The following is an 11,132-nucleotide window of genomic DNA, read 5'->3' on the forward strand; positions in this document are numbered from 1 at the left end:
GTACATAGCGCATAACACAGGAAGTGCTCCGAGATTAGTGCCTTTGTCTTTTTTTTTTTTTTTTTAATAGGCACCAGCCTTGGAACGGTGTGGAGCTAAAGAGGGGTGTGATCAGCCTTCCTCTGGCCACCAGTGGGGAGGGAGGATGCATCTTCCACAGGGAGAGCAGTGAGGGGGCTGATTGGTACCAGGGAGGGAGTTTGAGAGCAGTAAGAAGAGGTGTGGGCTGCAGAACAGGATCATCCTAAGGGAGACTGTTGAGGCCACGGGCCTGAGAATGTTCACAGAGTATTTGTAGTGTAAGAACAATGTCGAAGGGAATTTATTGATTTGATGTGGTAGAAAGCAGAGGATTTTTTCTCGACTTAATGTTCAAATTTAAATCACATTTATAGAGTATAAAATGGGCCCCTACCAAACCAACCGGTAAGCTTATTTTAAAATCTAAGATACAAGTTATGCTCTTTGGGAACATGGATTATATTAGATCATACTCTGTAATAGTCCAGCAATAACACAATCCCTGTGTGAGGCTAGAATAATGTAAGAGGAAGTTCATAAGGCACATCCACTGTTCGTGATGTGAGGTTTTCAAATTCAACACTATGGTTAATGTTTCCTGGCCTCACTTGTTCCTTTCACAGGTTTATCCTATACATTTCAGAGTGGAACATATGTTTGCCTCCTTAGCTATTCAAGAGTCTAAGGAATGAGTGTCCAGCAATGAGTTGCTGGGTCTATTCTGGATTTAATTCAACCTTGAAAGCAGCAGGATTTTTTTTTATACCATCCTTGTGTTCCCTCCTCTGAGGGATTATATATGGTAATAAGGCTGTCCAAAGGAGTATCTACCAAATACAGTCCAGACCTTGGGTGATCATATAGCTTGATTTGTCCAAGGGCAGACTGACTTTGTACTTGATGTCCCAGCATACTTTTTAATAATGACCCCTTTTTTGGGCTCAAGAGTGCACTGTTTTGGATGATAAATTATAAAGTCAACTTATCTGAAGGGGTAGTTGGAACAAGCCCTCTCAGGCCTGGAAATGATGCTTGCTCCCCTGTGTGCACATAAACACACTGGAAGGATCTGTTGGGGATGGTAACTGGATAACCAAACTGTCCTGTTTAAAAGCAAGCACCTGCTGTCCTCAGCCATAAACTACAAGTAACATACATACCGAGTAGAGTAGGTGGGAGGGTTTTGTGATATGTGTGTACACCTAGCAAGGTGCTTGCAACCTAATATGCTTCCAGTAATTGGTAATTATCAATATTGTAAATATTGGTAGTATTACCAATAAAACATCTACATCAAAAGCCCATGGATTCGTTTTTCCAGAAGAAAACATAAACTGCTCCCTGGTGACTCTCCCCACCCCCCCTTAAGAAAACAGGGAGACATCCTTTGATCCTATGAAACATTGAACGTAAAGTGGGTTGCTTTCAAGAGGGTTCAATAATCGAGCAACTCTAAAACCTTTTTTCTTCTTCCTAGGTCTTAGTGGTGCAATGGCTAGTATAAGCGTGCGTTCGAGTACCCCAGGCTCTCCTACACATGTAAGCAGTGGATCGAATGCTAGTCGAAGGAGAAATGGACTCCATGATGTCGATTTGAACACTTTCATATCAGAAGAAATGGCACTCCACTTGGACAATGGTGGAACTAGAAAGCGTACCTCAGCCCAGTGTGGCGATGTCATTACAGACTCACCAACCCATAAACGCAACAGAATGATCTAAACTGCAAACATTTTCACACCCACCATGCTGCTTGAAAGCCACTTGATCCTCAACATATATTATTGCAAAGGAAACATGAGGCCATCTTCCCTTGTTCACTGTTTAAGACAAGTGAATTCTATAGTGGTTGCCATAAAAGGAAGTTCTAGGTATTTACAGTAGATGCCTCTTGTAACTATGGCTTTCTTAAAACTATAATCCTAGCAGAGGACATCAGAATCGTGTAGTCATTAGCAAGATCATCATAGGCAAACATATATCCGTTCCAAGGCTAAAAGTGACCTTAACTGTATTTATTCTCAAAGGGAAAGGAAATATCAGATGTTTATTTGGTTATAGAATGCCTTCCCGCCCCCTGCCCCCGCCTTGGTCCATTTCCTGCTGTTTTGAGTGTTTTGCTTCAACAGTATTGCCAGGTTCCTAAAATTATCTCAAACCCACGATTTGGCTTCCTTGTCAAATCTGCAGGCTTCCATTTTTCTTTTTTTTTTTGCAGCACTAGATCATGCACCTGGGCTCTTTGGAGTCACAGCGTGCGACTTCTAATGATTGGACTGTGCCCCGTTTTCAGTTTTCCAAGCAGTTTCTAATTCTGGTGATTGTGTGATGTAAAGAGGTGCTATGATGGTCATGCAATTAATACTTAATATTGAATCAATACACAGAACTTTATCGGATTCACTTTGTGTGTGTTAGCGCTCTAAAAGTAGCAATACTATTAAATTGCCCCCATACTGACCCTGTAGGCTTAAAATACTCCTGTTTAAAGACAAGTACTACTTCCCACGCAGGGTACTGTTCCTTACGGTAAATGTAAACACGTAGACTGCATTCAAGGGGGACCTAAAGTAGAGAGATCATGAACTTTGAGGATGGGCTTCCTTTTCGGTTCAGTATTAGCAAGAGGGAGATGGATGCTGGGGGAGGGTAGGTATTCCAGTCTTTTCGTGTCCCCGTAGTACCTTTTTCATGAATGCCCTACTTTGTGTGCAGTTTCCATTGGAATGGCAGAAGATAAAGGTCTTTTATCTGCTAATAATGTGGTCACAACTTAAGTAGCACTCTCTGGTCCCTCTCCTCTAACAAGTGCAGTTTGGAATCTCATTCTCTTAAGAGATGGAATCGCATGGAGGCTCTCTAGGTGTTAGGTAGACCTAAATAAAGGTTCCGAGTAGATCCTCTGTTGAGTCCCTGTAAGACCTCTTGTAGCCACAATATTTTAGAGCATGTTTGATTGTTTCCTCTTCATTTTTAATATCTTGAACTGAATGATAGTCTTTTTTAGATGAAGAACTGATGTCAGCCTGCCAGGTACTGTAATTTATTCTATCATATTATTATATTATATATCAAGTAGGACAGTGAAAATGTTTCCTTGCAAACTTGTAGTCCAGTATCAGTTAACTTCCTGTTTTTATCCTGAAAAGACCATTGCAAATCAGTGTAAGGGTTTTTCCAGTAATTACTCACAGCACTTTGTTAAAGTTTGCAATTCCTTCAGCCATTTAATAATAATCTTTCTGTGAAGAAACTGCTGAGTTAACCATAATATTCATTGACTGGGTGGGAGGTGAATGGAATGTGTGAGCTGAAGTTCTGTACTCCTTATAGAACTAGACCTTATTTAAAAAAAAGAAGAAAAACCAAGTCAATTCCATACTAAAACTAGGAACGAAAGTGAGGTATTTCTAAATTTTTGCAAAAGTGGATCAGTTTTTGTTTGATACATTCAATCTGTCATTTTACCTGAAACAGACAAGCCTATGTATTATGAATACTTTTAAGCTTCCCTTTGGACTATGCCCAGAAATGCATTTGGAGTTAATCGTTTTTCTGTCGTTGTCAATTTAGATTCTGGAATTGGCATTTGGTGGTGTGAAGCGTTGCCCACAAGTGGCCAGAACTCCTCTTCCTAAAGGATTTTGAGATTGAGGAACAGCTGTATAACCTCCCCCTTATGCCTTGGTTCTAGTTCCTCCCTCTGAGTTGAATAACAATTTTTTATTTTTGGTTGTTTTGTTTTAGTTGGTGCTCTGACGCTTAATCTCAGTACCCTTTACTCTTGATTGTCAAATTTTGATAAAACATGTGCCATTTTCTTTGGTAAGAGAAAGCAGGTCTTATGTCTGCCAGAACACGATTTATATGCCTTATTGGCTCCATTAAACTTTTTAAAAACTTTAGCACTCGTTACTTTTTTCCACTGCATTTAATCTCAAATGCTGTTTGTCAACCTCCTCGTAACTCCTCCGCGTGCTCTGTCTCATTGCTCTCTCCTGCGCCCCCTGAGCACAAAGTAACTCTAAGATCTAGGAGTAGAAAGGGAAATGGTTTCTTCTCATAGGAAGACTTAGTTCTGACTGCTAGATTTTTGAAGCCTTTGATTGTGCCATTTTAGATCCAAACAAATCATGGAAGATTGCATATTGTGTGGTACTTTTTTAAATAACATTGAAATTTTTTTTTTTTTCAGTCTCTTGAGAACAGTGTAGGCTGAATTTTAAAACTTAACAGTTTACTTTGGGGGAACAGAACCTCCCTTTATCTTTTAAGCTAGATTCTCGGATTCTTTTAGACATCATGGCTCGTTAGATCTGTTCTCGTCACCCTAACTTGGCATGAGTGGGTTGAGTTCATCCTTATACTGCAGTGTTCTGAGCATGGCTGAAGCATTAAAAACTTAATTATAATGTTTAGTATTTTATAAAGCAAAATTAATGGAAAGCATTTGGCTGAGTCTAAAGACCCGCAGTCAAATTCTTCAATGTGGTTTACCCAACTGGAGTAGTGGTACACACCTTAAATCATTCAATGAATAAATAATTTAAAAAACCGAAAAACTATGGGGCTTGTCTGCAGTTTTGTTTTGGTCATCACATCTGAATTAACTTTTTTGATGTAATCAAGTTCAGGCTTTTAGAAAAGAACCAGCCTTCTTAATTTTTTTTGCCCCCCTAGGGGCTATTGGAGCACATTAAATTTGCCCGTGTCTTTGGGCCGTAGGGGTTCCCTCCAGCCGTGAAAGTGGGGCTGGCTTCTTCTGTGTAAGTCAGAGGGGGTGGCCAGGGCCCGACAGAGGATGAGCCAACCTCAGTGCAATGAAGGTGCAAGACACCAAGGGATGATTTGGAAATGGAGGGAGCTGGGGACCTAGTTGGGAACACGGGCTGCAGAGTTAATTTTAGAAGAGTATTATGAATAAATCACTAAATTTTTGGCATGATCTTTTGAGGGGTATGGTGACTATGTTAGTATATTTACCTCACTCGTTGCATTTGATTCCATATTGTTTGTTAGAGCCTGCCGCTTCATGAGAATGACTACCTAGGTGTCTAGTTACAGGGTGGGGGATCTTCAGAGATACATTCTGGACTCTCCGGGTTGGGGTGTGGGGGCATGAGTTGAAAGGTTCTGCCAGAGAAGCCGTTGTTTATATTCTAAAATTACAAGAAACTGAAGGTTCATCCGTTTAATTTAGTTAAAGGAGGTGGTTGTGGTCAGATGTCCTTAGTACCTGCTCCCCCTCCTTGAAAGTTGTTCCCACTCTGTTCAGATGACCTGACCTCACCACGGCCAGCTTGCAGACTCCTCACTGCAGCGATGTGTAACGTTTGACATCTCAGAGTGAGCAGCAGGCCCACACCCTCCAGGCTGGCCATCCTGTCTCTCTGAGTTTGCACTGAAGCATGTGACGCGCTGAGATCCAGGCTTGAACTTCCTGCCACACATCTGCACGTTCTCTGTGAAGTTCAGCAGACGGCAGCCTAGGTAGGACACCCAGCAGGTTTGGAGGGTCCAACATGGATCGGGTGGTCCTTGGGAAAATTGGGAAGTCTCCCTGATGCTGTTCTGCGTTTCCGAGGACCTCTCTGTTGTATTTGTATGGCATTAATGCTTTGAAGAAACACTTAAAACTCCCCAAAGTCCAGCCACACAGCTGCTTACAGTGTGCACAGATCTTTCCTGCATCAGAATATATATGGTTCTCCCTACATCTGAGCCAGTGTCAGTTATCTGTACCATTTGCAGGTAGGGGTGATCTTACCATTTTCATTTGCTTTTTGCCCCTTGTTTGAAGGAAGAATCTTTGCTCGAAATCCTGTGGATTTGAATGCTGACTCCACCACTTAAACTGGTGTGAGAACCTGGGTAAGTTTACCTCTTTGGGCTGGTTTCATCGTCTGTGAAATAGGTATATTGGAAAAAAAAAATGATGTGAAGCTCAATGACCCCAATTCCTTGGGTGCATTTACATCTACACCTATAATCTGCCTCCCCATGCGGGGAGCCCTTGAGTGCTCTGGGATGTGGCTGATAATTTTTGCAACGGCACATTAAGAAAAACTAATACACATGCATTTTTGTAAGGAGAATTAAAATGTTAGACATTAATATAAAGGCTCTTGTAGTTTGTTCCCCCCAAAGGTAAAACCTGAATAGTTTTGGAGTGTAACCTTCCTAATACTTGTCTTTCATGTATGCAGCCATTAAAAGATATGCAGGTTGATTGATGGATATTTAGGAGTTAGCATTGGGTAATACACTTGGGGGGACATAAGTCATTGTGGGAGATGAACTTAGAATCTCCAGTCTTGGAAATGGACTGATTTCACCATGTTCCAGTGCAATTTAAAACCGGAGGGATAGGTATTAAACACGCGGTGGAGCTTTTGTGCTGTGAGATGGTTAGTTTTCAGGGCAGGAGTTGTCCACACCTGAGCGTGACCCTGTTTTCAGACAGACTGAGTGCCTACCCTACGAGATACCATAGGCCAGCAAGTACAGGTGGCCTCGCTTCACTGGTTCTTAATCCTCAGGTCGGGGGGCCCCACACCTTCTGAACCCAGGTTGAGGGGGTGTTTGTGTTACAAAGGGTTTTGGCGCAGACCTCTGTCTTAGCACGAATGTACCGGTTAGTGAGGGCTGTGGCTTTCCTTTGTTTTAGGATGGGGTTGTGCCACTCTGAGCTGCCAGAAGTGTTTAGGGCTCCCAATCCCTCACAGACCTGCCTTTGAGAGCTTCAGGAGTCTTAGGTTGGATCTGGCTTCCGCAATGGGCAGGCTCAGCAGGCTGAGAACAGTCTTGCAGCTGACTGAGAAAGAAGGCTCAGGTACCTGGGACGGCCTGCCACCACCGTTCTCTGGGCTGCTTTTGGCCACCTGGGCCAGTGGACTCCTCATCCCGATGTCCTCCAGAAATACCCACCAAGGTATGTGCCACGGTAACTTTGAGATTTGAGGGAAGAGTCTCAGATCGTTGATACTCCTTAGGGGTGGTGGTGCCGGGGCTGAGATACCTTGGGAGTGGGAGGGGACGGGAACACCGACCAATGGTCCCTGAGTGCCGTGGGAGGAGGCCGATGGCTTCCCCCATCTCTTCCCCCAAAGCCAATCTTGTAACCACCATGGCAGGGATGGTTTCAAGGTGTATCTAGAAATTGGTAACTACCAAGAAGTTCTGATTTGCTGTTTGAGGCTTAGGTGAACCTAAACATCTGGCATTGTATTTGCTTACACTTGTATTTGGTATATGGAGGCTTGTCTCTTGCCCATCTCAGTGTCTGTCAGATGGGCTGGACTGGAATCCACAGTATGAGATACCTGTAGCCACCGAGACCGAGCGTGGAGATAGACACATACGCGCTGTACTAAGAGAGCTGAGCAGTTCCTCTCTGTCAGTGCACGCCACTCCACAGTTTCTTGCTATCTCACTAGACCAGATTGCTGTTTGTGGTCCTACTACATTGATTTCACCACCAGATCGGAAACCCAGGTTCTCTGGGCATCCATCGCTGGCGTACCTGGATAGTAGGTGCCCAGACAGTTGTTGAATGAGCGAGTAGGTAAAAGGTGGCTTGAAATTTTCTAGGTTTTCATGAAAAGTCCCTAATTTTTCCTCTTGGGCTTTCACAGTGTGTCCAGAAGCAGGGTGTGGTGGTTAAGAGCTGGATCTCTGGGGGGGGGCGCCTGGGTGGCTCAGTCGTTAAGCGTCTCCCTTCGGCTCAGGTCATGATCCTGGGGTCCTGGGATCGAGCCCCGTATCGGGCTTCCTGTTCCACGGGAAGCCTGCTTCTCCCTTTCCCACTCCTCCTGCTTGTGTTCCCTCTCTCTCTGTGTCTCTTTCTATCAAATAAATAAAATCTTAAAAAAAAAAAAGCTGGATCTCTTGGGGTCAGTGAGGTGGAGGCAGCCCTGCCATGGGTCTGGGGGGCAGGGAGGGGGAAGGTGCCTGCCATGGCAGCTGGTGCCTGGTGAGCACACACACCTGTTAGCTGCTAAGTGTGGTCCCCATCCTCTGTGTGCTTGCATAAAATTCCCTCGTCAGAGTCTAGGAGGGATCTCCCCGGGGTTCTACACTAGCCTGCAGCCTCAGTGTCCCCCCATTTCCTCTCTTCCCTCATTGCATGGTTCTCAGGCTGCCCGCATGTCAGAGTCAGCCGTGCTCAGGCTGTACCCAAGGCAAACTAGATGGTTCTCCTTGGGGTGGGACGCAGGTGCCAGCATTTTCCAAGCTCCTCCAGCTGAGGACCACTGTACGAGGACCCAGGTGCATCCTGCAGAAAATGTAGAAGGGAATGTTGCTTTGGCCCTTTCCAGATTGTTTCCTGGGCAGGTGGCCAGTGGCATGGGACTCTGCCATCTCTGAGGCTGAGGGCAGCTGGTGCTGTCAGAGGACTCTGGCCCTCCCCTTGGGCTGCCTGCCTATTCACCTTCAGTTCCTCAGGCTTGGAGGAAGTCTGGACTTGACCAGTGTGTTCCTCTGGGGCAGGGTGCTTTCCTGGGCTTGGCAGGAGGAAGTTTGCACCCACAAGCCTTCAGGGTGTGGTGAATCATGGCTCACCAGGAGTGACCCAGCAGGTGTGCCCCCAAGATGACTCTCCTGCACCTGCTTGGGAATATGTCACCTTGGAAGGGATTAATAGAGATTCCTGGGCTCTTCACCCACATACACTGAACGCAAAGGTCTGGGGTTGGGGACAGGGTGTCTGTAAAAGAATAAAACAAAAATGGATCCTGAGTCCTGGCACCTGGTTACCTCTGTTTACATTTTAAAGATGACATTGATAGTATGTGCATTTGGGGGGACATTGGACAGGAAGGTCCCAGGTGAGGAGTCTTCCTCTTCTGAGTGGCCGCCTGGGTCCCTGCGTGCGCAGCTGGGCCTGGAGTCGTGTGGCCTGCAGCTGAGCGGCGAGCTGGGCGGTTGCACCATCTCAACCTGGAACCCTGCCTGTGACAAGGACCAGTCCCTGTCCCAGGATCGCAGGGTGGGGCTCGCCCACCACACCCCAAGTCTCCCCGCCCTGCCTAGAGGTACTGGGTGTCCTGTATAAAACATGGCTCTGTGTGTGCCTACATATGTGTATATCTGAAAAACAGTATACGGAAGGGGTCCGATACGCCCCAGACTGCACCTGGGTTTCCCGGAAGTGCCCGTTACCAGCCCGTGCAGATGTGCATCTTGTATCTTGTGCCCTGAATGTTGCTTGGAGAACATCCACCCTTCTCCCCATTTACCAGATGAGGAGCTGAGGCTTCAGTGACTGGCTCTGTGGCCGCTGCCCTGTGTGGGGCCTGGAGCCTCGTGCCTGTGGTGTCACCTGTCTGGGCAAGTTCTTGAGCCACCCTGCCTCAGTTTCCCCATCTGTAAAGAGGGTTGTGCAGATGAACTGAGGTAATACCTAAAACGGGAGGGTCCCTGGCACCGTGGCCCTGAGATGGCGTGCTTTCCGTTTCTCCACGGGGGAGTTGAAGTGATCTCCCGGGGCTGGTAAGTGGTGGGTTGGAAGCTGCCCCCAACGGAGAGGAGAGCGCTCTGGGGGAGGAGTGGGGTGCGCTGAGGTCAGCGGACAGTTCAGGTGCAGCGAGTGTCACCAGGAATGGTTTAGGTGACACTCCTGGGTTCGATGCGGACCCACCTCCAAGGGCAGGAACTATCTGTTCCCAGTGGCACACGGCCTTGACCTTGACCTCAACATAGGAGCAGGTGGGCTCCCGCAGAGCTGCCTGGGACCAGAAATCCCATGTCAAGTCAGCTCCCCAGCAGGGCTGCCTCCCCTCCCCCGCCAATCCACTGCGTGGGCTTCGCTCCAGCGGCGGAAGCCAGAGTGCTGACAGATGTCCCCAGCACGGGTAATTGGCCAGCAGGGTCACCGGCCCAGTGACTGCGATCCTGCCCATCTCCCAGCCCAGCAGGCGGGGAGGCCCCAAGGAGACAGCGGTGGGGTGGGGGTGGTGGTCAGTTGTTTCCAGGCCCCCAGCGCGCTGCTGACTGGCCCTTTCTGAGGCCTGGGAGGAGGGACCGAGCTTGGGCCACAGGCACTGGCACCCCTGCCCGCACTCTCCATCGGTGCCAGTAGTGAGGGTTTCCCGGCCTGGGTGTGACCTGGCAGGGTCCGGTGTCCACCCCACTGGAACCTTCTCCCGCAGAGGCCTCGCCCTCCTTGTAACATTTACTCGGTTCAGGGGCTCTATCGGACACAGTTCTTTGATGCCTGCCCCCCGAGCTGCCCTTCTGCCCACTTTTTTGTCCCCTTACTTTCCTCTTCCGCGTCCCCTCCTGGGAGAGCCCTTCTGACCCCTCACTCCTGCATTGTTCTCTCTGCTCATTGTTTCTCATTATGTCTTGGGGATTTTATTTACTGGTTTGCCTTCCCTGGAGGCTGTGTGTGCTCCCTCGAGCCTGTCCCCGCGCCCCTCACTGGAGCAGACAGTAAATAGTGGTTGGAAGGATGAGGGCATCTCCACTGAAAGGGCCAGGGAGTGGCCAAGCCAGGATCCTAATTCAGATGTCTGGCTCTCGTCCTATAGAAGGCACCGGCGTGCTCGGGTTCAAATTCACGAGGAGATGGGGAGTGTGGGGTGGTAGGACTTGGGGCAGGTTCCCTTAACCCAAGCCTCAGTTTGCTCTTCTGTAAAGTAGGGACGACAAAGGTGACCGCCTTGCAGTGTTCTGAGCACTTATAAATCCGTTAGCGCGATCTTGGTATGGGTTCCACAACCCCTGGTGTTGGGGGTCTGGCCAGTGACTGAAAGATGCCCGTGGGACCTGCCCGACCCTGGTCAACTCGGATGAGCTTGTATTGAGTTTGAGACCTTCTGTCAGTTGCACACCAGCCAGCGATGCAAGCAGATGCTGAAATCTTGTCCCACGTCCCGCCGAGCCAAGCAGCCCACAAAGGCCCGACCCCCACTGGGGGACCTATGGTTGCCCTTGAACAGCTCCCTAAGGCTGGGAGCCCTGCATTCTCCTGCAGTGACTCACTTCCTGTTTGGGCCTGGAATTTGGAAGACTGAGAAACAGCTCAGCGAGCTCCATGGAAACGGCTAGGCCCACCCACCAGAGCCTTAAAGGGACAGTTGTTCCAGGCTAGGGCTTGTCGGGGGTGG

General features: G+C 47.7%; 1 protein-coding gene across 2 annotated transcripts in view; it reads left to right on the forward strand.

Annotated features, from left to right (window-relative positions):
* The window catches only part of C5H16orf72 (chromosome 5 C16orf72 homolog), a 28,875-nt gene extending 23,451 nt beyond the window's left edge, over nt 1-5,424 (forward strand). The window contains exon 4 of one of the 2 annotated variants that reach the window (XM_021698368.1): nt 1,499-4,583. In XM_021698368.1, coding sequence (XP_021554043.1) covers nt 1,499-1,743 — 245 coding nt within the window. In that variant the 3' untranslated portion in view covers nt 1,744-4,583. Of the gene's footprint in view, nt 1-1,498; nt 4,584-5,296 lie in introns of those variants that run through there. The other variant, XM_044915608.1, reaches the window with a different exon arrangement.
* Nucleotides 5,425-11,132: the final 5,708 nt, after the last annotated feature.

The sequence above is a fragment of the Neomonachus schauinslandi genome, chromosome 5 (genome assembly GCF_002201575.2).
Source record: "Neomonachus schauinslandi chromosome 5, ASM220157v2, whole genome shotgun sequence".
Classification (NCBI taxonomy): Eukaryota; Metazoa; Chordata; class Mammalia; order Carnivora; family Phocidae; genus Neomonachus; species Neomonachus schauinslandi.